The 27632-nt window shown below is 54.2% G+C and overlaps 1 protein-coding gene and 1 long non-coding RNA gene across 5 annotated transcripts in view; both read left to right on the top strand.

Moving 5' to 3' along the window:
- The window catches only part of DPYSL5 (dihydropyrimidinase like 5), a 101000-nt gene extending 79690 nt beyond the window's left edge, over window positions 1–21310 (top strand). For 3 of the 4 annotated variants that reach the window (XM_043541977.1, XM_037893674.2, XM_043541976.1), the window contains exons 12-13: window positions 7075–7243; window positions 19914–21309. In XM_043541977.1, coding sequence (XP_043397912.1) covers window positions 7075–7243; window positions 19914–19999 — 255 coding nt within the window. In that variant the 3' untranslated portion in view covers window positions 20000–21309. Of the gene's footprint in view, window positions 1–7074; window positions 7244–19913 lie in introns of all 4 variants that reach the window. The other variant, XM_043541978.1, reaches the window with a different exon arrangement.
- Window positions 21311–21858: 548 nt separating this feature from the next.
- LOC122464879 lies at window positions 21859–23995 on the top strand. The gene is made up of 2 exons (XR_006289278.1): window positions 21859–23793; window positions 23838–23995. It is a non-coding gene; the product is annotated as an uncharacterized LOC122464879 (long non-coding RNA).
- Window positions 23996–27632: the final 3637 nt, after the last annotated feature.

The raw sequence follows: 27632 nt of genomic DNA, 5'->3' as shown, positions 1-27632 counted from the left end.
GGAAGAATCCCATGCACCGCTACAGACTAGGGACCGAATGGCTAGGCAGCAGTTCTGCAGAAAAGGACCTAGGGGTTACAGTGGACGAGAAGCTGGATATCAGTCAACAGTGTGCCCTTGTTGCCAAGAAGTCCAATGGCATTTTGGGCTGTATAAGTAGGGGCATTGCCAGCAGATCGAGGGACGTGATCGTTCCCCTCTATTCGACATTGGTGAGGCCTCATCTGGAGTACTGTGTCCAGTTTTGGGCCCCACACCACAAGAAGGATGTGGAAAAATTGGAAAACGTCCAGCGGAGGGCAACAAAAATGATTAGGGGACTGGAACGCATGACTTATGAGGAGAGGCTGAGGGAACTGGGATTGTTTAGTCTGCGGAAGAGAAGAGTGAGGGGGGATTTGATAGCTGCTTTCAACTACCTGAAAGGGGGTTCCAAAGAGGATGGATCTAGACTGTTCTCAATGACAGAACAAGGAGTAATGGTCTCAAGTTGCAGTGGGGAAGGTTTAGGTTGGATATTAGGAAAAACTTTTTCACTAGGAGGATGGTGAAACACTGGAATGCGTTACCTAGGGAGGTGGTGGAATCTCCTTCCTTAGATATTTTTAAGGTCAGGCTTGACAAAGCCCTGGCTGGGATGATTTAGTTGGGGATTGGTCCTGCTTTGAGCAGGGGGTTGGACTAGATGACTCCTGAGGTCTCTTCCAACCCTGATATTCTCTGAATCTATGATTGATTCTATGATGGACCTGCACGACCCCCTGGCCCTCTCCCTTCAGCTCAGGGGCTGCAGATCACTAGCTCCCCTACTGTCCCCAATCTTGGTGAGCGGGTCCAGGTGCTGGCTTCCCCTCCAAGCCATTGTGGATCCAGGAGCTGCCAGCCGCAGCCCTGGGGAGCTGCCTGCTGGTACCTCTCTCTTCACAGCTTGGCGCAGAATTATAGCAACGTGGGGCTGGCAGGGACCTCGCAAGGACACCACATCCAGTGCCCCGTGCAGAGGCAGGGCCGGGTGAACCTGGAGCAGCCCTGACGGGTTTGTCCAACATGTTCTTAAATCTCCAGTGCCAGGATCCCACAGCCTCCCTTGGGAGCGGGTCCCAGAGCTTCACTCCCCAGCCATTGGACAGTTCTTCCTAGGCACTAACCTCAATCTCCCTGCTGCAGATTTAGCCCATTGCTTCTCATCCTACCTGCCGGGGACGTGGAGAACAAGTGATCACCACCCTCTGTAGAACAGCCCTGAGCAGATCTGAAGACTGTTATCAGGTCCCCCTTCAGTCCCTTCTCTCAAGACTAAACAGGCCCAGGCTTTGTAACCGTTCCTCACAGGTCAGGTTTTCTAAACCTTTCAGCGGTTCTGTTGCTCTCCTCTGAACTTCTTTGGGTTTGTCCACATCTTTCTTAAAGTGTGATGGTAAGAATTAGACCCAGGGCTCCAGCTGAGACCCCCTCAGGGCTGAACACCGCTAGGGTGACTGGTGATTTTATAGGGACAGTCCCGATATTTGGGGCTTTTTCTTATATAGGCTCCTATTAACCTCCCCCCACCCCCACCGTCCCAATTTTTCACACTTGCTATCTGGTCAGCCTAAACACAGCGGAACAGTGACCTCCCATGTCTTACCTTCGACATTTCTGTGCAGACACCTGGGACAAAGTGCAAATATTTTGCACTGTTTTAATGGATCCTGTGTGGGGCTCAGTTTCCCCTCTATGCAGCATTGTTACCCAGTGGGTGGAAAGGGAGCAGTTGCTCTCAGGGCAGGCTAAGAGACACAGCTGGGGGTGTCATCAAGGTGTCTGGGTGCAGATTAGAGAAGACGATGGCAAATCCAATTGCCAAGACATTGAAACCTCCCCACACTGTCCCCAGAGGCAGATGGATTTCCCCACCGCTCAGCAGTGAGGCTGGGCAATGTCCCCAGCTGAGAACAATGGACTGGGGAGGTGTCGGGGGGAGGTAAGAGCTGGGGGCTGGAAGGAGTCGGGGGCGGGGCTCGCACCTGGAGTCTGATCAAGGTCAGACAGGAAACAAACAGACAGAGCTTGAACCAAGGAGGCCACTACAGCTGGTCTGGGCGCTGGCTGCCCAGGCTGGTCTGTAACGGTCAGTTCTCTGGGCCACCCGAATGGCTGCCTGGGCCGTGTGCCAGGTGACCAATAAACCCACCTGGTTTCACAGCACTGGGTGAGTGTCCCTGCAGATGCTGGGTGAGGGGCACTGATCCCTGAGAAGAGGACACGTCTCCCCCAGGGTCTGTCCCAGCTGGACTCGCTTCCTGGAGCTCCCGGGGTGAAGCGGAGTAGGCTGCACCCCACAGGTCCAGTCTAAAGAGGCAGTGAAGCCATGTGGCTTACCTTGGAGGAAGAGTGGGACCTGTAGGGGGTCTGGTCCACTGAAGGGCTCCTCCCAGAGACTATTCCAAAGCTGGGCCATAGCCCGACCCTATGGGTCTGTGACCCCGAATATTAGCCTTTTTTGCAACTGCATCACATTGCTGACTCATATTCAATTTGTGATCCACTGTAACCCCCCCAGACCCTTTTTACCAGTACTGCCACCTTGCAGGTTATTCTCCACTGTACTTGTGCATTGGATTTTTACCTCCTAACTCAAGTATGTTGCACTTATCTGTATTGAATTACAACTTGTTGAATTCAGACCAATTCTCCAATTTGTCAAGGGCATCTTGAATTGTGATCCTGCCTCCAAAGTGCTCGCAGCCCCTCCCAGCTTGGTGTCATCCGCAGATTTTATAAGCCTCAGCTCCACTCCATTATCCAAATCAGTGAAAATATAGAACAGTACCGGACCCAGGACAGACTGTGACAGATTTATGTTACCAGTCTGCCTGGGGCTTCAGGTGATCAGGCTAAGGCCGCAGGATCTTTAGGGGAGGAGAAGAAGGAGCACACCACGTGACTAAGTTTAAAGCTTTATTAACCAAATAACAGCGGTGAGTACTGGGCATGCCCCTCGTCACTTAGAAGGAGGAAGAAAGCATTAGTGCCCAAGCCTGAACCCACTTTCATACTTACACACGCACAACCCAAGGCTGGCCAAGCCTGGGTGTAACGTAAGAAGAACGTGGGGGGGAAGGGTAGACGAGAGTTCTGCCATGTGCAAAGGTTGTCTAGGGTCCGTTGTAAATCTCTGACTTGCTTCAGCTTTCGGGAGAGTTTTAAGCCCTGGGTTCTTCCGGGAGCGTTTTCATCCAGGGACCCTCATCCCCCGTGCTCTCAGTACCAGTCCAAACCAGCCTTCCGCGGCTCCCTTAGTTTCCCCAAAACACACCGGTTTCAGGGTCGCAAGACTGTTGTTTTCAACTCACTGACCTTCGCAATCTTACTAGTTTTGCAACCCATTCAGTTCTGTCTGGCTCAGTTCTCCTTTCTCACGGCTGGCCAGGGTTGAGATACAGGCTTCTGGCTGTTTGGCAGCAGAGAGCTTGTTTGTGTGTGCTGGCCTTGGGCTGCAGTTTCGTTCCTTATCTTCGGGGCTAGCTGGATCGTCGAGTTAACCCGTTCCTTTCTCCCTTCCTCCCCCTTCAGCCTCTTGTAACCTGCAAAGGAATCTTCCACTCCACATTCACACCTTCAACCCTTCCCAAGATACTTTCCAATGCATATAAAGGCGTTAGCAATATACAACGCTGGTGCTGACCCAGGGGACCCCATTGGGTGGGAGGGGGGCATTTTATTGTGACAAGACCCTGGCAGGATCCCAGTAGATATGACCTCCCAGTTGGACAGCGAACCATGGATAACTACTCCTTGAGTGTGGTCTTTCAACCAGTTGTGCGCCCACCTTATGGTAATTCCATCCAGACCGCATCCGTGGGAATGTGTCAAAAGCCTTACGAAAATCAAGACATATCTACAGCTTCCCCCATCCGCTAGGCTAATAACTGTGTCAGAGAAGGAAATTAGTTTGGTTTGGTAGGATTTGTTCTTGATAAATCCATGCTGGCTGTCCTAACCCTCTTATCCTCTAGGTGCTTACAGACTGATGGAATAATTTGTTCCAGTGTCTTTCCAGGTATTGAAGTTAGGCTGACTGGTCTGTAATTCCCTGGGTCCTCCTTGTTCCCCTTTTGAAAGACAGTCCTATGTTTGCCCGTCTCCGGTCCTCTGGGACCTCACCCGTCCTCCGGGAATTCTCAAAGAAAATTGCTAATGGTCCCGAGATTGTTTCCACCAGTTCCTTAGTACCCTAGGTTGAGTTTCATCAGGCCTTGCCAACTTGAATACATCTAACTTCTCTAACTAGTCTTAGCCTGTTCTTTCCCCATTTCAGCTTGCGTTCCTTCCCCCTTGGGGTTCATATTAGTTGTGTTGAGGATCTGGTCACCATTAACCGTTTAGTGACGACTGCAACAGAATAAGGCATTACACATCTCAGCCTTTTGATGTTGTCAGTTATTAACTCTCCTTCCTCTTGCTTTTAATGTATCTATAGACCCACTTCTTACTGCCTTGTGTGTCCCGTGCTAGGTGTAACCCGGGGCCTTCGCCCCTACACGCCAATGCCGCTCTCTCGTACTCCTCCTTAGCAATTCGTCCCTCTTTCCACTTTTGTAGGATTCCCCACTCACCTGCGGCAGCCTGTGCTTTCACTGTACTTGTGCCAGGGCGGCGGCATCCCCTGGGCAGCAGGGGGCGCCCCACCATGGGCAGTGGTGTTACCATCCCCATTAGAGAGGTGGGAGTCTGAGGCATGAGTGGGGAGGGACCTGCCCGAGGCCACACAGAACCAGGGTTTGACCCTGGAGTTCTGGTTCCCAGCGCGCTGCTGTGGCCGCTGGGGCTTGCTGCTGTCTGTGCATGATCCTTGCATGGCACTAGGGGGCAGCGCTTGTCTGAATAGGACTGATTTTTAATGCCTGCGGTTACTTGCTTACGGGGTGGGGGTGGGGGGTTGCACTGGAGAGACGGGGCAGGGGGTGGAATCTGCTTTGCATTGGTGCAGTGAGGTGGCGTGCCAGCAGGGGGCAGTGCGCTACAGGCCTTAGGGGGACACACCCCGCTCTCTCTTGGACTGGGGTTTATCAAGCGCCCCAGCTCTGTGCTCCCTTCAGGTGGGGGTCGTCCTCCCTCCAACTGCCCAGCGTGGCACCCGCTCACAGCTTGGGGCGTCACTTGGCCTCTGCCTGCAGGGGGGCCTGCTCCTGGGGGAGCCAGCCTTGGCTCGACAGTGCCCCTCGACCAGCCCATGACACCAGCTGCCGGACCCAGGGTGCAGCTCTGCCAGACGGAGCCAGGCCTGAGTGGGGAGGAAAGGGGAATGCAATAGCAGAGACCCTGCCCCGCACTGCACCCCTTCCCCATGCTGTACCCCCTATCCCCATACTGCACCCCTTCCCCATGCAGTACCCCTGCACTGTACCCCTTCCCCATGCTGTACCCCCTATCCCCACGCTGCACCCCTTCCCCGTGCAGTACCCCTGCACTGTGCCCCTTCCCCATGCTGTACCCCCATCCCCACACTGCACCCCTTCCCCATGCAGTACCCCTGCACTGTACCCCTTCCCCATGCTGTACCCCCTGTCCCCACACTGCACCCCTTCCCCATGCAGTACCCCTGCACTGTACCCCTTCCCCATGCTGTACCCCCTGTCCCCATACTGCACCCCTTCCCCATGCAGTACCCCCACTCTGCACCCCTTCCCCATGCTGTACCCCCTACCCTCACACTCCCCTCTTCCATATGCTGCACCACTGTATTGTACCCCTATCCCATGCTGCACTGCCTACCTCCACACTGAACCCCTTATCAATGCTGTATCCCCACACACACTGGACCCCCACCCCCATGCTACATCCCCTAGCCCCACGCTGCACTCCTTCCCCATGCTGTACCCCCACACACACTGCACCCCCTACTCCCATACTACACCCCCTACCCCCATGCTGCATCCCTTCCTCATGCCATATCCCTGCACTGCACCACTTCCCCACACCGAACCCTTCTCCCATGCTGTACCCTGTACTTGCGCACTGCACCCCTTCCCCATGCTGCACCCCCACATTGCACCCCATCCCATGCTGTGCTCCCTACCCCCACACTGAATCCCTTCTCAGTGCTGTATCCCCACCCCACACTGCACCCCTTCCCCACACTCCACCCCTTCCTCATGCAGTCCCCCCTTCCCCTGCACTCCACCCCTCCCCCATTCTGTACCCCCTTCCCCACTCCACACTGCACCCATTCCCCACATTGTATCCCCTACCCCATGCTGCACCCCCATCCCTGTGCTGTGCCCCCTCCCAACAGTGCACCCACACCCCAGGTTGTACCGTCCTCCCCACTCCTCTAGCCCTTGGTGTCTCATAAAAACAGCTAGACTGGGTCAGACCAAACGTCCATCTAGCCCCGTGTCCTGTCGGCCAGGAGCCCCAGAGGGAATGAACAGAACTGGAAAACATCAAGTGATCCATCCCCTGTCGCCCATTCCCAGCTCCTGGCAAACAGCGGCTAGGGACACCATCCCTGCCCAGCCTGGCGAGCAGGGCCTGTACCAGACTTTCAGGGCATCAGTGGATGATGCCTCTGGAAGTTCAGTGTCCCAGCTGGGGAAGCTGCAGTGATGAGGCTGGATGTCCTGAGAAACCCAGCATCCGTCCCCCGCTATCAGCTGAGTTCTCTCCCCGAAGTGACCCCCGGGGCAGGGGCTGGGAAGGGTCGGGGAGCAAGCTCAGTCACAGGCCAGCCCAGCCCCCATATTAGTGGGGGATCCCATCTCAGCCCCGCTCCACGTCCAGGCCCCAGATCGTCCAGGCTCCCCAGCCTGGTACCCCACATCTCAAGGGCAGAATCTGTCCCGGTGGGGCAAGGCCCTCATGCAGCCACTGGGCTGCTGGCTGCTGTCCCTCAGTGCCAGCCACAGCGGGTAGCCTAAGGTCCAGTCAGGCGGTGCCAGGCCAGCCATGGGGCTCAAGCAGCATAGAGGTGGGGCTGGCCACAGGGATCAGGCAACGTAGGGACAGGGCGAGGCAGGGCCGTGTAGGGATGGGGCGGGGCTCTAACTGTGCGGCCAGCGCTCATGGGTGTTTCTTTTCTCCCTCCATTAGAGTTTAAAATTTAGGGGCGTGGAGCGCACCCCCTACCTGGGGGACGTGGCTGTGGTTGTGCATGCTGGGAAAAAGGAGACGGGGACTCCACTTGCAGATACCCCCACCCGACCTGCCACTCGACACGGGGGCATGAGGGACCTTCACGAGTCCGGCTTCAGCCTATCCGGTAAGAGCGGGGCCGGAGCGTGTGTTAGCGCCCCCTGGAGGGGGGGACCCCAGCGAGAGCGCCGTCCCTCCTGTCTGAGCGAGGGGGGGCTGGTTGGCTGAGAGCAGGACAGGTCAGGGTGCGTGGGCCTCTCGCTCCATGTCTGGCTGCCGGCGGTTCGGTACCTGAGTCGACCAGGTAGAGGGAGGCCACATGTCAATGTCACAGACAGGTGCCCAGCAGCGTTCATTGGCCATGCTCTCAGCCGTGGCGGGGGATCTCTCAGGCAGGGACACAGCGTGGGGGACACGCACCAGGCCCTGCGTGGGCTGCCCCGGTCCAGGGTGCTCCAGCAGGCTCTCCCCACCAGCCCCAGCTCCCTGTTCTACCAGCCCACAAGTGGCATGTGGACGAGCCGCTCCCTGCTGCCCCCTATGCCGAGCCCGCTGCCTAGCCGGACGCAGCACTGCCGGCTCCGTCCACACACTGCGAGCACTACCGGAGGCCATGCAGACGTCAGCCCTGCTGCACAGATGGGGAAACTGAGGCAATGTGTTCATTTGTACTGTGGGAGCGCCCATGGGTCCCAACCAGGACCTGTGTCCACTCACCCTGGGCGCTGCAGACACGCCCCTGCCCTGCAGAGCTTCTGGGCAGTGCCTGAGGTCAGCCCTCCTGTTCTTGGCAGAGCAGGGAGAAGCCAGGAGTCCTGGCTCCCAGCTCTCGTTCTGAGCCAGCCTGGCAATGCTGCTATTCCCGTGTCCGTCCGTTGCATGCCCGTGCTCCCGTCGCAGAGGCTGGCCGGTGAGGACTGGCGGGAGTTTCCATGGGTTGTGTGGCTGAGTCTCAGCAAAGCAAGCACTGGGCAATTAATTGGGGCCTTGGCCATTGTTCGCCAGACACTTGGCGAGGGATTTCCCTACCCCCCCCTCGGGGGTGTAAACCCCCCCCCCCCCGAATTTCCCCAGCACCCCCCCCAGAGGTCAACTAGCTATGTGCAGTGTTGCCAATTTTGTCATTGGTTGGAAATTTGAATTGAAACTGAAACATTAATACACATTTTAAAAGCAGATACAGTGTATGATAAAATACGTGTACCTGGAAAAGTGTAATGGGTCTGAGAAGTCTGAACAAAGCCTGGCTTCCTCACACAGCTGTCGTTTTTGCTGACAATGGCGGCACATTGGTGTCGGCGATGCTGGCCAACCTCATAATTTAAAATGATGATTTGTAAGCCAGGGCTGACTGAGCTCTGCCCTGACAGCTCGTGGTGAGCCGGGGTTGGGGGAGGCTTCAGGACCAGGCCGTGTTTACATGAACTCACCTACTCTGCCGAGGTATCCAGCAGCCAGAGCCGTGCTGCCCAAGGGATCGGTTTTGGCTGGTGCTGGGTTAAGAATGACTGTAGTACTGAACGCGGGGGTCATGAAATCCTTGTTCTCCTCATGGCCGGAGTACAGGGCAGCAGACCCGCACTTCGCCCGCCCGCCTGCCCGCCGGGCTGAGGGCGTCGCCCTCAGTGCGTAATTTTCGCCAGGGCTCAGCCCCAGCACCTCCAGGCTTGGCAGTTCAGAGCCCCGGGTTTGCCACATCCGTTATGAAAGTAACAAACTTGCTTGAGCCCCAGCACCTCCTTCCTTACAAATTAAGCCCTGGTCACCCGCAACCGAACTGCGCTCGCTAAGCAAGGGGGTTGGATGGCAGATCCCAGTGGAGGGGGGGGCAGGGACGGGACAGGGGTTTTGCATGGTGGTGTGGGCTCTGCGTAACAGTCACCAGCACTACTGGACCTGCCCCTCTCTCCTGCTTAAAACTAGAGCTTATTAGGCTCCACTGAGAGTCTTTTTTGGTTCGTTAAGTGGTCACTAGAGCTGAAATCACTGATAATCAGGTCTAAGTGCTTAGACCTGCTGCAGGACAGTGTTTCTGTGGAAGGAACGGCCCAGCCTGCACCGCTGTGAGGTGCCCCCTGAAAGCTGAAATCACTGAGGGCCGGGTGGAAGAGACCGACTCACGGAGGTCACAGTGGCAGGTGGCAGCAGAAGGTGATGGCACAGGGCCATCAACACTGGAATGAACGGTGGCACGACAAACAGCGGCCGGAGCGAGTGGCAAGCAGCTGGAGGAACGAGCAAGGTGCCTTCTCCCCTATACCCTCCAGGGTGGGAGGTGGACTCATGCAAAAGCACCTCTGAACTCTGGGTCTGCAGTGACCAAGGACAACAACTCTGAATGGGGTGCAGTGGAGGGAGAAGGGAGGGGCACGTTAAAGGGCTACGTTTTAGTGACTTTGCTCCAGAACGCTAGATTTGTGACTAAGAAACTTATATAAATATACATTCCTAATAGGCCAGGATTTTTTTTAAAAACGCATTATTTGCCAAAGTCATTATCTCACTTTGTTGCTATCTCGAGAGGCGTTATCTTGGGGAGTTTCTGTACTAAACATTTTTATTATATTATAATTAATTTTTACATAACATAAGAACGGCCATATTGGGTCAGACCAATGGTCCATCTAACCCTGTCTTCTGACAGTGACCAGTGCCAGGTGCTTCAAAGGGAATTAACAGAACAAGGCAATTATCAAGTGATCCATTCTCTGGTGTCCACTCCCAGCTTCTGGCAAGCAGAGGCTCTCAGAGCATGGTGTTGCATCCCTGCCCATCCTGGTTAAGCGCCATCAATGGACCTATCTTCCATGAACTTATCTAGTTCTTTTTTGAACCGTGTTATAGTCTTGGCCTTCACAACATTCTCTGACAAGGAGTTCCACAGGTTGACTGTGTGTTGTGTGAAGAAATACTTCCTTCTGTTTGTTTTCAACCTGCTGCCTATTAATTTCATTTGGTGACCCCTAGTTCTTGTGTTACGTGAAGGAGCTTATTCGCTTTCTCCACACCAGTCAAGATTTTATAGACCTCTAGCATATCCCCTCTTAGTCCTCTCTTTTCCAAGCTGAAAAGTCCTAGTCTTTTTAATCTCTCCTCATATGGAAGATGTTCATTTTTGTTGCCCTTCTCTGTACCTTTTCCAACTCCAGTCTATCTTTTTCGAGATGGGGGAACCAGAACTGCACACAGTATTCAAGATGTGGGAATCCCTGGATTTATACAATAAAAATGGAGGAACTTGGTTTGCCAGACAGATGAGTAAAGCCAATTCTGACAAACTATGTGAAAAGGCTGCAAAACACCAATCCTCTGGACTGCATTGACATGCAGAAAGCCTTATAAACCAGTCATTGTCAAAGCCAATTTTAGAAGTACTTAATGAGGCTGTTAAAAATGCTGGAGACACGGTTTATTCAAACATGGCTGTCACATCCTACTTTCTCTTTAAGCAAGAGATACCACACACTGCAAACTGGAGGCCAATGTTAAGGGCATTGTCATTTGTTAATCCTGAAGTTGGACACTGGTTCTGAGCAAGACCAACAAATGCTCACTGTCTTTCTGCAAGAAACTCAACTGACTGGTTAGAAGCATGTGGGTGCAACAGTGAAAGACTCAGCAGTGACAAGGTGAAGACCTCTCTCACCGCATTCGGAAAATGTGCCTACATGGCTGATGAATGCACCGATGCAAATGGGCATCAAGTATTAAGTCACTGCACGTTATCTTGATGTCAGTGGTAGGCCAGTGGATGAATTTCCAGCTGTTCAGGTTATAGAAGATACATCGGCTGCATCTCTGACAACCCACGTCTTAGAAGAGTTAAATGCTTATAAATTGAACCCCAAAGAGATGGCTGCTTGTGCATTTGATGCAGCTGCAAACTTCTCTAGAAGACATAGTGGAGTACAAGCTTTGCTCAGAGAAAAGCGTAACCCGTGTCTCTCCTATACGCACTGCAGAGGCCATCTACTCCAACTAGCGCTAGGACGAGCTGCAGAATCTTCAAAAGACGTTTAAAAAGCTATAAATGTAATGTCTTCATTCAACTCTTTTTTTCAGCAAGAGTCCAAAAGGACTGAGTGTCTTGGAAAACATAGACGATCCACTGGGACGGAAGTTCAAATTAGTCCAACCTGGGAAAACCCGCTGGCTTTCTCAGGAGCGATCCCTGGCTGTTGTCTTAAAATTACTCCTGCCTCACTACAAAAGCTACTTTCCCCCTCTTGGTATTGACGCCTCCTCATCATTTATTGGGAGTGGACCACATCCACCCTGACTGAATTGGCCTTGTCAACACTGGTTCTCCACTTGTGAGGTAGCTCCCTTCTCTTCATGTATAGTAATGTCTGCATCTGTAATTTTCACTCCATGCATCTGAAGAAGTGGGTTTTTTACCCACCAAAGCTTATGCCCAAATAAATCTGTTAGTCTTTAAGGTGCCACTGGACTTCTCATTGTTTTTGTGGATACAGACTAACACGGCTACCCCCTGATACTTAAAACTACTGCAACCATTATTATTGGCTTTGGAAAGTATCTGCCGAGATGGAGCAGATCTAAGTAGGTTTCGGAGTAGCAGCCGTGTTAGTCTGTATTCGCAAAAAGAAAAGGAGTACTCGTGGCACTTTAGAGACTAACCAATTTATTTGAGCATAAGCTTTCGTGAGCTACAGTTCACTTTATCGGATGCATTCAGTGGAAAATACAGTGGGGAGATTTTATATACACAGAGAACATGAAACAATGGGTGTTACCATACAGACTGTAACGAGAGTCATCAGGAAAGGTGAGCTATTACCAGCAGGAGAGCGGAGGTGGGGTGGGGTGGGGGGACCTTTTGTAGTGATAATCAAGGTGGGCCATTTCCAGCAGTTGACAAGAACATGTGAGGAACAGTAGGGAGGGAAATAAACAAGGGGAAATAGTTTTACTTTGTGTAATGACACATCCAGTCCCAGTCTCTATTCAAGCCTAAGCTAATTGTATCCAGTTTGCAAATTAATTCCAATTCAGCAGTCTCTCGTTGGAGTCTGTTTTTGAAGTCTTTTTGTTGAAGAATTGCCACTTTTAGGTCTGTAATCGAGTGACCAAAGAGATTGAAGTGTTCTCCAAGTGGTTTTGGAATGTTATAATTCGTGACGTCTGATTTGTGTCCATTTATGCTTTTACGTACAGACTGTCCGGTTTGGCCAATGTACATGGCAGAGGGGCATTGCTGGCACATGATGGCATATATCTACCAATGTGATAGATGCCATCATGTGCCAGCAATGTAAGTCTACTGTTGAAACCACTTGGGTCATTAAACAGTGTCATCCAGGCATCTGCTCCAACAGTAGCAGATCTCTGTCCAGTAATGGAAGCTACACTTGGATCAATCAGAGAGATCCATTGAAAACATACTGAAAGAAGCAAAGACTTCAGTTCAGAAGTGACTAATTAGGGCACTTTTATTGACTCCTTAAATGAAGAGGACAAAAAGTGTTTGTTAAGACAACTGAAAAAGGAAAGTACACAGACTTGATTCTTACATCTCTACAACGACAACTACTTCTGGATTCTGCCAATCTCTGGGGAGCTTTTCCAGATGCCGGTCTTATAAAACACCGACAGTTGAGCAGAGTGAGGCACTACCAGCAATGGGGCTGCCATGTGACCAGGACAGAATAGAGAATTTGAACCCAGAGCGGAATATCATTCCATGAACGAATGATTTGACTTCAACTTCTTCTTCGTCATCACTAGTGGTTTGACCCAATTTTTGTGCGCTGTTTCCTGGGGTGAAAGACGTAGGTATACATCTTTCTACTCCCAGTCACAGCAGCTACTGTCGAGCGTTCTTTTTCGTCGTTGAATAGCATTGTGCGTTCTGGAAGAAGTCGCCTTCTGCCTGATCATGAGCAGGTCATGAAGGACTGGAAGTACCGGACACATGAGAAGCCACCAAAAATGAACGCACCGCATTTGAGAAGTTCATTAACAGAGTTGTGCAAAATTACAAGAAGAAATCAAGAAGGATGTAGATGTCGTGCTTCATAGTAGGCTTGTGCAGCTAACATTAATTTGTGTGATGATTTAAAAACGTGAGTTAAATCTAATAAAATGGTCGTGAAACATTTTTCAGTTGTTACTGTGGTGCCATACAGCCCACCTTCAGCCTCACGGTCTCACCCCTCATTGGTCCTTACCCCCCCTGTACTTTTGAACCCCTTCCCCCCCCCCCCCCGCAATTTCAATTCCTGTGGAAAACACTGCCTGGTTAGGGTACCCTGGGCTTTGGGGGGAGGGATAGCTCAGGGGTTTGAGCATTGGCCTGCTAAACCCAGGGTTGTGAGTTCAATCCTTGAGGGGGTCATTTAGGGATCTGGGGCAAAAATTGGGCATTGGTCCTGCTTTGAGCAGGAGGTTGGACTAGATGACCTCCTGAGGTCCCTTCCAACCCTGATATTCTATGATTCTATGATTTGGATCAGGGCCCCACGAATCTCAGAGTTTAAAATGTGTTGTTGAGAGTTTTAAGGGTTAGAGAACACTGAGAGTGGGTGAAGCAGAGTCATATGCTGAAAGAAACATAAACAGTTATGTGAAGAAAGAAGAATGGCCCTTGGAGGGGACGGCTCAGCTCAGAAGTGAGAGGTTTGCACATGCGCTGTGATCAAACAGCAGAGGCCAGTGAAGCGGACAGGATCCGATTACAAATAAGGGTTGACAATGAAGTGAAGCTGGCTGGCGTTCGGGTAACAAGAAAACAGCGTTAGCTGAGGAAGGGGCAGAGCTGCTCAACTGCAGCAAAAGCAAGAGCTGGAAGCTGAAGAAAAAGCCCACCAGAGACCGAAGAAAACTGCCACATTTCAACTCCAAGTCCTGGGAGAACCAAAGAATCTGCAGTCTGGAATTCCATCTGCGCCCAAACTCAGAGACTGGGCTAGAGTCTGCTCAGTTTATAAAAAGCCTGAGCTACGGGGAGTTTCTGTCCACCTTGGAGTATGTGTGATAGTCCCAGGATTCCTGCGGGAATCACTGGTGCATATGTGAGAATGGAAATTGTGAAAAGCGTAAGCCCCCCAGGAGAAGGAATCACTTGGCACCACAGTTTAAAAGAGGGGAAGGTGTGAGAGTAAAACTAGCCCAGTGTATAAAACTCTGACCCTTGGGGAAACCATTATGTGACACCAGCGTGGGGGGGGCCCAAATTGTCCAAATCTTAGAAATACCCCAAACCCCACAATAAATTCTAATGTGCTTACTCTGAATACAGAGGCTAACCAGATATGCCCCAGCACAGCCATCTGGTGTCCCGAGGCAGTCCCTGCAAATATGGATGCTACCTCCCTGATCTCAGAAAAGTTTGGGGAAGGAATTAGCTTCGAGGAAAGGTCCTGGCTCGGGCCCGTGGCAACCAGCTGGGAGCTGGCTCGAGTGTGGCGGGGGGAGCTGGAGCTGGCAGGGGGCTGCAGCAGGAAGAGGAAGCAGGTTCTCCCGAGCCTCGGCCCTGACAGGGTCCATGATGCCCTAGCAGTGCCAGGGCAAGCCCAGCCAGTGTGGGATAAGCAGGCTGCACCCAGCGAGGGCAGGAAGGAAACACCGGCGCCTGGCACAGCGATCTCAGGTCTGAGGGGCTGGCAAAGGAGCCGGCAGAAGCTTTTTACACCACTAACAATTCCACTGTATGGGGAGTGCCCCAGCTGTCGCTCTGCTGAGTCAATGGGCCAGATCCCAGCTGGCGTCAATCAGCTGTCGCTCTATTGCCTTGGCCCCACAATGGGCCTGGCCTGCATCTGCAGCTCCCTGTCTCAGCCCTGACAAGATCATAAACAGGGATGCATAAATAGAGAAATCTTGAGTAGGGGTCGAGAGGGTTCTTTTACCTTTGGCACTGGTGCGACCACTGCTGGAATCCCATGTCCAGGTCTTGTGCCCACTGGTCAAGGAGGATGTTGATAAATTGGAGAGGGGTCAGAGAAGAGCCACAAAAATGATTGGAGGGTTGGGAAGCTGCCTGATTGTGAGAGACTCCAGGAGCATTGTGTTTTTTTAGCTTAACAAAGAAGAGCTTAAGGGGTGACTTGATCAGTAGACTTGGGGAACAAATACTTGGTATGGGGTTCTTCAGTCTAGCAGAGACAGGGCTAACACCAGACAGTGGCTGGAGGAGGAAGCTAGACAAACTCAGACTGGAAATAAGGTGTGATTAAGAGGGCGAGTAATTAACCACGGAAACCATTTCCCAAGGGTCGTGGTGGATTCTCCATCACTGGTAATTTTGAACGATCTGCTCTGTGAGTTATTGTGGGGCCGGTCTCTGGCCTATGCTAGGCAGGAGGTCAGATCAGATGATCACAATGGTCCCTTCTGGCCTGGGGATCTCAGATCTATTAATCGCTTTCCAACTTCTACGTGATAGCCCCATTTTTATATATCCCGGAGTCCTTGAGCCTTTTGCCACAGCAGTGCACAGACAGCTCATGTTGAGGTGATTATCTCTGATGATCCCTAAATCTGTCTCTGGGTACGTGTATACTTGGAGCTGGAGGTGTAGCATACCAAACCGAGATGCCAAGTCTGGGCTTGGGGTGGCTAGACCATCCCGCTGCTCACACCACCGCGGCTACACGATTCTTGACGCATTCATTTGATCAGTGCTAGCTCAGGTACATCTAGATCGTAGAACCGGAGGGTTGGTAGAGATGTCAAGGGGCATCTATTCTGACTCCCTGCCAAGACGCAGGATTTGTTGTGTCGAACCCATCCCAGACAGGTGGCTCCAGCCTCCTTTTGAAAACCCCCAGTGAAGGAGCTTCCATGACCTCCCAAGGTGTCTGTTTCACTGTCCTACTGTTCTTACAGTTAGGGAGTTTTTCCTGGGCTTTAATCTAAATCTGCGGTGCTGTAGTTTGATCCCATGGCCTCTTGTCCTGCCCCCTGTAGCAAGAGAGAACAACTTTTCTCCATCTTTTTTATGGCAGCCTTTCCAGTGTCTGAAGACCACTATCATGTTCCCCCTTAATCCCCTTTTCCAGACTAAACATACCCAGTTCCTTCAGCCTTTGCTCATGTGGCTTGCATTCCATCCCTTTGATCGTCTTTGTCGCTCACCTCTGGATCCTTTCCGGTTTCTCTACATCCTTTCTATACCTTGGTGACCAAAACTGGACACAGCACTAGAGCTGAGGCCTAACCAGGGCCGAGCAGAGCACTTCCAGTGACTTACATGCTTTGCCTCTCTTAAAGCAACCTAAAATTGAAGTTGCTCTTTTTGCATCACAACAGCATCCCATTGTTGACTCGTGCTGAGGATGCGATCCACCAGAACTCCCAGATCCTTCTCAGCAGTGCTGCTGCCAAGCCAGTTATCCCCCATCCTGTACTTGTGTATTTGGTTTTCCTTCCCTAAGTGCAGCACCTTCCTTTTGTCTTTGCTGAATTTCATTTTGTCGTCTATAGCCCAGTTCTCCAAGTTATCAAAATCCTGTGGATTTTAGCTCTGTTCTCCATTGCAGCTCCCCCCAGCTTTGTGTCATCTGCACACGTGATCAGTGCGCTCTCTCCTCCGACATCCAGGGCATTAGTAAAGATGTTCAACAACACCTGGCCCAGAACAGATCCCCGTGGAACCCCACTGGAAACCACCCTCCAATCCAACATCATTCCATTAATCGTTACTCTTTGTTCACAGTTGTTTAACCAATTATGCATCCACTTAATGGGAGTTCTGTTGAGCCCGCATTTCTCCAGCTTACTTATGAGACTGTCCTGTGGGACTGTGTCAGAAGCCTGGCTGAAGTCCAGGTATATTATGTCCGCTGCATTCCCCCATCCACCAAACCAGTTACCTGTCAAAGAGGGAAATCAAGCTGGTTTGGCAGGGTTTGTTCTTGGTAAATCCAGGCTGGCTGCTAACGATCACCCCTTCGTCCTCCAGGTGTTTGCACATGGAATGTTCTATACACGGCTCTAGTCGCTTCCCAGGCATTGAGGTCCAGTGACAGGCCTACAGTTCCCTGGCTCCCCCTTTCCAAGCCTTGTTAAAGACGGGCCCTACGTTGGCCCTACCATAGCCCTTCTCCAATCTTCCAGGACCTCGCCTGTTACCCATGAGTTGGTAAATATTATTGGCAGTAGTGCTGAGGTTTCTTCAGCTAATTCCCTCAGCACCCCGGGGTGACTAACATCCAGCCCTGCTGACTTGAATTCATTCAGATTGGTCAGAAGATCTGTGACATGTTCTTTACTTAGCCCGATCTGCAGCCCTCCCCATTTATTGCCTGTTGTAACTTCGCTAGTTGTCTGGTCACATGTCATTTTTTGTGAAAAGACTGAAGCAAGGTCGGCATTGAGCAGCTCTGCCTTCCCGTCATCTTCTGTTACCAGCTCACCACCTCCACTGAGCCACGGGCCCACACTGTCCTTGGCCTTTCTGTTTTGTCTGACATCTTTGTCGAACCCCTTCCTGCTGTCTCTAACATTGCTTGCCAGCTGTGGCTCATTCTTTGCCTTGGCTCTCCTGACTTTGTCCCTACACTTGTGCTGTTCCCATGTATCCTTCCTTGGGGCCCTGCCCTCCTTCCATTTCCTGCATGGGTCCCTTCTGGTTTTTACACAGCTACAAAGCTCCTTCTGCAGCCACATCAGCCTCCTGTGGCTCTTCTTCTCTTTCCTCTGCCTAAATCTCTGTGAGCTGGAATTTACACTTCCAGCTCCAGGCAGTAGAGGTGTCGCTGCTGTCCCAGACCGTCTCCCCTGCCCTGTAGATAGAATCTGCGTTCTTGGTCTTACCTGGCATTGGCTGTATTAAAACCCATCTTCTTGGATTGTGACCATTTAACCAGGTGCTTCGGCTCCCTCTGTAGCAGGATCCTGTCCTTGTTATTTACTGCCCCACCCATCTGCGTGTCACCTGCCAACTTTACCAGCGAGGATTTATATCCTGTGTTGGCCAGTGATAAAAATACTAACTCGTGTTGGACCAAGGATTGATCGTGGGGGAACCTCGCTAGAAACAGCCCCGCTCACCAATGGGTCTCCATTAATAACGCCATTCTGAGATTGGTCAGGCAGCCAGTCCGTAATCCACCTGCTCATTCCATGTAGTGCAAGGTTTTTTAACCAAACTGTCATGAGGTACTAAATCCCATGTCATGGCGAAATCCAGTGAAATTAACCATGCTGTGGTACTCAGGGTAACTGACATCAGGGTAACTGGGCTGCAATTCTCGGGCCGTCCCTTTTGCCCTTTTCTAATACTGCAACTACACTGGAAGCCCTCCAACTCTGGGATTTCCCAGCTTTCTCAAGATTTGTTTTAGCACTGCATCCACATTTCTGGGGGGTGTTTTTTTCCCCAGCATAATTTCTTTGTGGAATCATGGCATTTGGGGGTATCCAGGAGGCTGTCCTTGACCAACTCCCTGTTTTTGTTAACACTGCCTGCGCCAGGGAAGTTGCCAGAGCCAATCCTGAGCCCCCACTTTCCTTGCTGGGTGTGGGGGGAGAGGCCTGGCCGCCCCAGACATAGCTCCAGGGAGCTCCATTGCCGATTCTGCCCCGGCCTTCCAGACCAAGCCCAGTGGGACTCTGCTCTTAGGAGTAGGCATAGCTCCTGGCATGGCACGGGCACATGCCCGGCTCTGGGCAGCATGGGAGCTGCTCCGGATTCCCATTCTCTCCACTTAATGCCTCAAAGGGATTGGTGCCAGCTCTGAGCTGGGACACCAGGAAAGCAAGAGCTCGGTAACAGCTTCATGTGCCCACCCTCTGCATGGGCCACCTCAGTGCAAATCTCATGAACACGTGCGGGAGGCTTTGGCAGGGGCATCAGGACGGGAGCGCTGCTGGCCCAGGGCCCTGAACTGGGTGGGCGGGGGCGTTGGGATGGGAACGGTGCTGGCCGCAGGGCCCTGGATTGGGTGGGTGGGGGTGTCAGTGTGAAAGAGGTGCCAGCCCGGGGCCCTGGACTGGGTGAGTGGGGGGCATCCATGTGGGAACAGTGCCCGGTGGGGGTCCTGGACTGGGTGAGCAGGGGCGTTGGTATGGGAGCGGGGCCTGGCGGGGGCCCTGGACTGGGTGGGGGAGTCGGTACGGGAACAGTGGTGGGCAGCGGCCCTGGACTGGGTGAGTGGGGGCATCAGTGTGGGAGTGGTGCCTGGTGCGGGCCCTGGGCTGGATGTGCGGGGGTCGTTGTGGGAGGGGTGCTGAGCGGAGGGCCTGCACTGGGTGGGTGGGGGAATCTGTGTGGGAGAGGTGCCGGCCTGGTGCCCTGGACTAGGTGGGGCGGAAGTGTCGGTGTGGGAGAGGTGCCGGCCTGGTGCCTGGACTAGGTGGGGCGGAAGTGTCGGTGTGGGAGAGGTGCCGGCCTGGTGCCCTGGACTAGGTGGGGCGGAAGTGTCGGTGTGGGAGAGGTGCCGGCCTGGGGCCCTGGACAGGGTGAGCGGGGGCATTGGTATGGGAGCAGTGCTGGGCGGTTGCCCTGGGGTGGGGGGGATGTTGGTACAGGAGGGGTGCCAGTTTGGGGCCCTGCACTGGTTGGGTGGGGGTGTCGGTATGGGAACGGTGTTGGGCAGGGGCCCTGGAGTGGGTGTGCGGGGATGTTGGTATGGGAATGGTGCTGAGCGGAGGGCCTGCACTGGGTGGGTGGGGGCGTCCATGTGGGAATGGTGCCGAGCGGAGGCCTTGGACTGGGTGGGCGCGGGTGTCGGTGTGGGAGCGGTGTCGGACGGGGGCCCCGGCGGGGCAGGGCGGGGATCTCCCCCTCTCTCTCTCCCCACGGTGCTGACCTGCTGCCCCTCTCCTTGCAGGTTCTCAGATCGATGACCACGTTCCAAAGCGAGCTTCGGCCCGGATTCTCGCTCCCCCCGGAGGCAGGTCTAGCGGCATTTGGTAAAACCAGCGACCTGTCCCCAAACTAAGGACGCAGCAGCAGCACCCCACTCCTCCTGCTGGCCCCGCCCCCACTGGAAGACCTGGCCGTGCCGCCTCCACCCACCCCTGGGCACCGGGACACCACAGTGCTGTCCAGCAGGGCTGTTTGCCATCCAGTCCCGCCAGGCGGTGGCGCCCGCTGGGAGGAGGCTGCAAGCCGTGCCCTCCTGCGGGTGGGCCATGGTAGGGGTGCCCTCACTGTATGGCCATGCACCCGCGCATGACTGCAGCTCCTTTCTGTGAGATAACGTTTGCTTTGCAGGCTGCACAGCTGGGCTCCTGGGCCCACTGCATGCAGCGCGAGCCAGCAGCAAGCTGCCTGCGGCATGGGGCAGGTGGGGCGCTGGTGCGGGCCAGGCCGGGCGGGGGGAGGGAGGGAGGGCGGGCGGCCTCTACGTTCCCTTTTCTGTTTGCACGTTGGGTTTGGATCAGTGAGTTTTGACTTGTTTGTGCATCACGTGAAAATAATCCCAGGTGGTTTGTGTCATTAGCGTTAGGGGAGAAGCGGGAGAAGGGCCGGGCCCCATGGCGGGAAGGGGGCGCAGGACCCCCCACACCAGGCTGCTGACTCCATGCTATGGACAGCAGGCTCTGAAAGGAGGGTGAGGCCCCCTTCCCTGGGACACACGGAGCAAGGGCCCCTGACTACGTCCAGATGTGCTACCCCCCCACACACACCCACACCCACACCCAGATCCCTGTGTGGGGATCTGCTTTCCGCCCCCGCACAGATCCCTGTGTGGGGATATGCTAAACCAACCCTCCGTCCCGTGGCTGGGCTCCATTCGATGGGTGATGGCATTGAGCCCCCTTGGAAAGCATTGAGTTCCTCGGGTGAACAGGTATGTCTCTTCCCTCTCCCTGTAGGTGGTTGCCATGGGAACGAGCCCCATGAAGCCACCTCCCAGTTGAACCAGGTTCAGGAGTTTGAAAAATCCAAGGTTTCCGAGTAGCAGCCGTGTTAGTCTGTATCCGCAAAAAGAACAGGAGGACTTGTGGCACCTTAGAGACTAACACATTCGTAAGCTTTCGTAGGCTGCAGCTCACTTCATGGGATGCATAGAATGGAACACAGAGTAAGAAGATAAAAATACATACAGAGAAGGTGGAAGTTGCCGTACAAACTGTAAGGGGCTCATTAATGAAGATGAGCTATTATAAGTAGGAGAAAAAACTTTTGTGGTGATAATCAAGCTGGCCCATTTAGACTGTTGACCAGAAGGTGTGAGGATACTTAACATGGGGACATAGATTCAATTTGTGTAATGACCCAGCCACTCCCAGTCTCACAGACCTTGGCAGACAGGCCAGTCCTTGCTTACAGACAGTCCCCCAACCTGAAGCAAATACTCACCAGCAACCACACACCACACAACAGAACCACTAACCCAGGAACCTATCCTTGCAACAAAGCCCGATGCCAACTGTGTCCACATATCTATTCAGGGGACACCATCACAGGGCCTAATAACATCAGCCACAGTATCAGAGGCTCATTCACCTGCACATCCACCAATGTGATAGATGCCATCATGTGCCAGCAATGCCCTTCTGCCATGTACATTGGCCAAACCGGACAGTCTCTAGGTAAAAGAATAAACGGACACAAATCTGACATCAGGAATCAGAACATTCAAAAACCGGCAGGAGAACGCTTCAACCTCTCTGGCCACCCAGTAACAGATTTAAAGGTGGCAATTTTGCAACAGAAAAGCTTCAAAAACAGACTCCAAGGAGAAACTGCTGAGCTTGAATTCATATGCAAACTAGATCCCATTAACTTGAGTTTGAATAGAGCCTGGGAGTGGCTGGGTCATTACACATATTGAATCTATGTCTCCATGTTAAGTATCCTCACACCTTCTGGTCAATGGTCTAAATGGGCCAGCTTGATTATCACGACAAACGTTTTTTCTCCTGCTGATAATAGCTCATCTTAATTAGTGAGCCCCTTATAGTTTGTACGGCAACTTCCACCTTCTCTGTATGTATTTTTATCTTCTTACTCTATGTTCCATTCTATGCATCCGATGAAGTGGTCTGTAGCCCACGAAAGCTTATGCTCCAATAAATCTGTTAGTCTCTAAGGTGCCACAAGTCCTCCTGTTCTTTTTGAAAACTCCAAGCTTCCCTGAGACTGATGTGCCCCCACCCCCAGGGTGCCAGTGGGCCGGCCCTGTTCCCCCTCCTCCACAGCAGTGCCAGTGGTCCAGCCTAACCCCCCCACCTCCCGGCAGTGCCAGTGGGCTGGCCCTGTTCCCACCCTCCCTGTAGCAGTGTCATTGGGCTAGTCCATCAGCTGGGGTGCCATGGGGAGGGGACACCCCCTGCACCCCAGAGACCGGCCAGTGGGGCCATTGCAGTGACATCAAACTGGCCCTGAGACCCGGCTGGGGGCGATGGGGAGCTCCTGAGCCAACCCTGCCCTCTCCCAGCCCCACGGGAGCCCCTTGCTAGCCCTGGGATCCCCCTCGGGATGCATGAGAGCCGGCACCCCAGCTCACAGCCAGTCCCTGCCCCAAGAAGCTCACAGCCCAAGAGCCAGGGAAATTCCTGGTGCCAGCAACTGGCTGCTGGGAGGTGGGGGGGGTCTCCTGGTGCCAGAGGCCGGCTGTTGGGGGATGGGGGTCCCCTGGCAACAGAGGCTGGCTGTTGAGGGTGGGGGGCCCCTGGTGCCAGAGGCTGGCTGTTGGGGGCTAGGGGTATCCCTGGAGCCAGGGGATGTCTTTTGGGGGTTGGGGGTCTGCTGGTGCCAGAGACCGGCTGTTGAGGCAGGGGGTGTCCCTGGAGCCAGAGGCTTTCTGTTGGGATGTGGGGGTCCCCTGGTGACAGAGGATTGCTGTAGAGGGTAGGGGCCCCCCAAGCCAGAGGCTGGCTTTTGGGAGGTGGGAGATCCCCTTGAACCAGAGGCCGGCTGCTAGGGAATGGGGGGATCCCCTTGAGCCTATTGTTCTTTCCCCAAACGTCTGAACCTGCCACAGCCTCCAGGAGGCCCTGGGCCCCCAGCCACTGTGCTGCTGAGACACAGGCCCCACAAGTGCCCCCTCATCTTCTGCCTGGCTGCCATCTCTCCCTGGGGACGGGGCCAGCCACTGGGGACGTCTTCCTGGCTGCGGTGGCCACCTTCCTTCTGCGGAGACCCAGGAGCAGCCGAGGCCTAGTGGCTGTCTGCTGGGCCTGGCTGAGATGAGCAGGGTCTCTGCCTGGACGGCTGCCACTCCAGGGGCTCAGGGCTTGGCAGGAGCGACTCCTTCCCGGCCTGGCTGCTTGCGGGTCGGAGCTCAGCCCTGCATCCTGGGCAGAGGCTGTGCCAGGCGGTCCTGGACTGGGGCGTCCGGACACCACAGGGAACCCCAACTCGTCTGTCAGTGGAAGCAGCAAGGAATCCCGCTCCCGAGTGTGTGCTGGCCACAGGAGTCCCAGCCACGAGCCACGCCTCTCTCACATAATGGTGCTAAACCGTGTTGGCCGCGAGGCTGCACACTCCAGTGCTTTAACCATCTGCGTCTGGCAGAACAAGAATAAGCAGCAGCCATGAGCCGGGGCCTGGGGCCGGTTCTCAGTGGACTCGAGCGACTTCTCCTGTGTTTCTCCTCCATGTTCCTTTGGGGTAGCGTGAAATGTGAAATGTAACTTGTGCACTTTTTTCCACTAGCTGGTACCTGTAGGTGTGGGAGCGGCCGGGCGGTGGCGCTGGCTCCCAGGCCCGGAGGTGTGGGAGCGGCTGGGCAGGGGCGTTGGCTCCCGGGCCAGGAGGTGTGGGAGTGGCCGGGCGGGAGCGCTGGCTCCCGGGCCCGGAGGTGTGGGAGCGTCCGGGCGGGGGCACTGGCTCCTGGGCCAATGGCAGAGACTTGGCTCCGGGCCTGCCACCTTCCCTGCTGGATAGTCTGTATTGGCCAGTTTTAGAGACATGCCATATGTTTCTGTTTGCTCATTAAAGATCGTTCTCACAGTCTGAGCTCAACGCCTCGTCCACTGCCCATGCGCCACCGCTGGACCCCGCCCCCAAGGAGGAGCCCTACCCACTAGAGCCCATACAGCACTCTGGGCACAGGCTCCTGACGGCACTGCTTGTGGGGGGGGGCGGTCTGCCAGGTGCATAACAACACCAGTGATCCCCATCACACTCCTCTCGTGCAGGGCAGACCCAGCGGGGGTCACACGTGCTGGCTGCCTTAGCCAGGGGCCCTGTGACCCTACTTTACTGGGGGAGTCTTGCCACCCCCAAGTATTTGAAATCAGTCAGACCCCCCGCCCCCCCGAAATCCTTAGATTGGCTTAAAACTTGATTTTGACCCAGAGAATAAGTGTTGTGGCCTATGGCTCCCCCTTCTGGAGCCTGAGCCCACGGCGGGGAGCCACGTGCACTTGGGGAGGGGCTCAGCTCACTTGGGGGGAGCCGATTGGGGGGGAGCCACATGGGCTCTGGGAGGGGTTCAGCTTGCTGTGTCACCCAGGGTTTTTCTGAACCCAAAGCTCTAGGTAACTTTACTCTCAATGGGGACATGGCGTGTCCGTCTGATAGATGGCTGGCACGAGCAGTACAACACATGAGGATTTTCACGGTCTCCAGCCCATACACACAAATGCAATAGGTTATAGACCATCCCAAGCCAATTGTTACCCCAAAAGTCTGGAGAGGTCTTCAAGTGGGTCAGCAACAGATGGCCGGTGGCCAGCCTCATGAGAGGCGATCATGCAGAGTCCGCCAAGCTCAGACCGTCCCCCTGGTTGTACCTGGTAATATGACATAGCTTGACTCTCAAACCACTATGCACGTGGTTCTTCTTTGAGTGCTGGTCCCTGTGTGGATTCCAAGTGTGGATGCGCCAGAGCCGTTCAGAGTCGTGTCTGTTGACCTGCGTCGTGCGTTGACCATCTGGTGCGGCTGAGGCTTTCAGAGGCTGTGTGGGTTGACGCTGCTCCAACTCCCTCTTACCGCTGCATGGCCAGAGTTGGAACCCTGTCCCTCCGTGCTCGGAGTCACCTGAGAGTACTGCGTTCAACCTCGTTCACTCGCTCTCGTTCCCTTATTTTAGTTAGTTGTCCGTTCATTCGTCCGTAGTTAGTTAGGTTCTTCGATGAACTTTCCCCTTCGGGGGCTTCTCTCCTCTCCCCAGCCAGGGGATTCTGCCCCATCAAGTCGACTTTAAGAATTGCGCCTCATGCCCTCGCTCCTTTTCAGTGAGTGACGAGCGCACTGTACTGTCTGGGCGAAGCCCCCGGTCTCTCGCTGCTCCATTTGCCCGGGCAGCTCGCCAGCTTCAGCTCCGCAATTTTCTCATGGTGGAGGCCATGTACGCAGCACGACTCAGCTCCCAGAGAACCGCCAGCGAGACGGTGAGCACCCCACTGGGCCCTCCTGTGCAGCGCCGCCAGCACTGCATGCAGAAGACGCACAGGCACAGGGACCACCTCAAAATGCAGCATTTCCTCCCCACGCCGGGATCGGTCGGGCCAGAAGTTGCACGCAACAGCTGATGGTCTGGCTCTGACTTCAGCACTGGCCTCGAAGAACACGCGCACAAAGTATCGCTCTAAACGCCGCCGCTCTCAGCTAGCCCCACCGATTCCAGCACTGGGACCCACCTCATCACTCCTGGCAGCATTGACCCCACTGGGTCTGTCGAACTCGGTGCTCCCAGTCCCATGCACTCCAGGCCACTTATTGCCTAAAACACCATCAGCAGCGCTTACGTTACCCTTCGCTTGTGCTCCGCCGCGTTCTGGCCCACCAGCAGGCGATAGGCTCCATCCTCCGGTTGATGAACCCATCATCCTCTGTCCCTCTCCACCAGCACTGACAACGACCAAGTCCCTTCTCCTGGTTGACTGTCCTCCGACATCACTGGTAGGGCTTGCACCATCGGCTCCCCCCTTCCCGGAGCAGCGGGAGTCCGACTGATCTTCTGAACCAGACACAGCTCTCTCCCCTTATTGCTCCTATAGTTCTGACCCTCAGTACCATGAGTACGGTCATGCCGCTGACCCTTGGTTCCGGTACCCACGGGCACCGCCCATGCATGGTGACCCCCTATTCGTGGCCATATTGGCCCTCATGGGACCCTTACCATCCTCACGGTGGACATCACGCAGACCGCGCATCTCCAGCGCCTATGACCACCCTCCAGGATGAACCTCTGGACGCTCCAGGTCCATCAGCACCAACAGTCCCACCCAAATTGCCAGAACCGCCCGTGCCTATGGGTGCTTCGACATCGCCGGATGATACCCTTATCCCGGTTTCCCTCTCCCCACCGGATGATCATGCACAATATCAGTCCCTGCTCCATCGCATAACTACGGCCCTCAATCTCCTGGTAGAGGATGTTCAGGACCCCCAAGACCAGTTCCTGGACATTCTTCAACCTCCGGGATCCCCCCCACCCAGCCATGCCCATTCATTCGGCTATTTTACAACTGGCCCAGACGGAGTGGCAAATGCCAGCCTCTTATGCCCCAAGCGAAAGTGAGCGGAACACCGCTATTTTGTACCCTCCAAGGGCACAAATTTTCTGTTCACCCATCTTCCGCTGAAGTCTCTGGTCATCAATGCTGCCACTGCACGTGCCCTCAAGCAGCACTTCAAATCAACCCCGCCAGCTCACAATGCCAAGAAACTAGACTTGCTGGGTAGAAAAGTTAAACAAATTCATCTGCAACTTTCGTTTCCGGGTGGTCACTCTCCCTCTTATTACCCCCTGCTTCCCCCATGGAGCCTGGTTCACGACTCTTGATATGAAAGATGCATACTTTCATATAGACATCCACCCTGCTCATCGCAAATTCCTCCGCTTTGTGGTAGGCGATGCCCATTATGAGTTCCACATCCCCCGCACAGTCTACAATCCACAGGTAGACTCGCTCCCCAAACCGCTGGTCCTCTCCTCCTACGTACTGACCTCCCTCTCCTGGTGGCGCAACCCCTCCATGGTCCTAGTGTTCAGGCCATTCACACCTCCTGCCACCCTCACCACAGACGCATCCTTAATGGGCTGGGATGCCCCCCTCAATGACCGCAGAGCTCAGGGCCTCTGGTCCATGCGAGAAGCATGGGGGCACATCAACATCCTCACACTGTGAGCAGTCCGTCTGGCCTGCCAAGCCTTTACTGGACTTCCTCCACTCCCACCATGTCCAAGTCCTATCAGACAACATGACCCCGCTCATCTATGTAAACAAGCAGGGCGGTGCCTGGTCCCCCTCTCTTTGTGCGGAAGCTGTCTGCCTGTGGAACTGGTGCCTCCGATACCAAAGCATCCCACATGCCGTACATCTCCCAGGCACCAGCAACTTCCTGGCAGACCAACTCAGCCATTCTTTCCATGCCAACCACTCATGGGAACTCCACAACCCCACTCTCAAATCCATCTTCTGCCACTGGGGCACGCCTCCCTCTTTGCAACACCACAGAACAGCAAACTACCCATTCTGCTGCCAAGGAGGCCTGGGTCCGCACTCTCAGGGCAATGCCCTTCTTGTTCCCTGGACTGCATGTCTACTCTACTACTACTTCTCTCAGGGATCGGTAACTGGTTAAAAGACAGGAAACAAAGGAGAGGAATAAATGGTCAGTTTTCAGAACGGAGAGAGGT

Source organism: Chelonia mydas, chromosome 3, assembly GCF_015237465.2.
Source record: "Chelonia mydas isolate rCheMyd1 chromosome 3, rCheMyd1.pri.v2, whole genome shotgun sequence".
Classification (NCBI taxonomy): Eukaryota; Metazoa; Chordata; order Testudines; family Cheloniidae; genus Chelonia; species Chelonia mydas.
The sequence above is the reverse complement of the archived record's forward strand: the minus strand, read 5'-3'. Positions and strand labels throughout refer to the sequence as shown.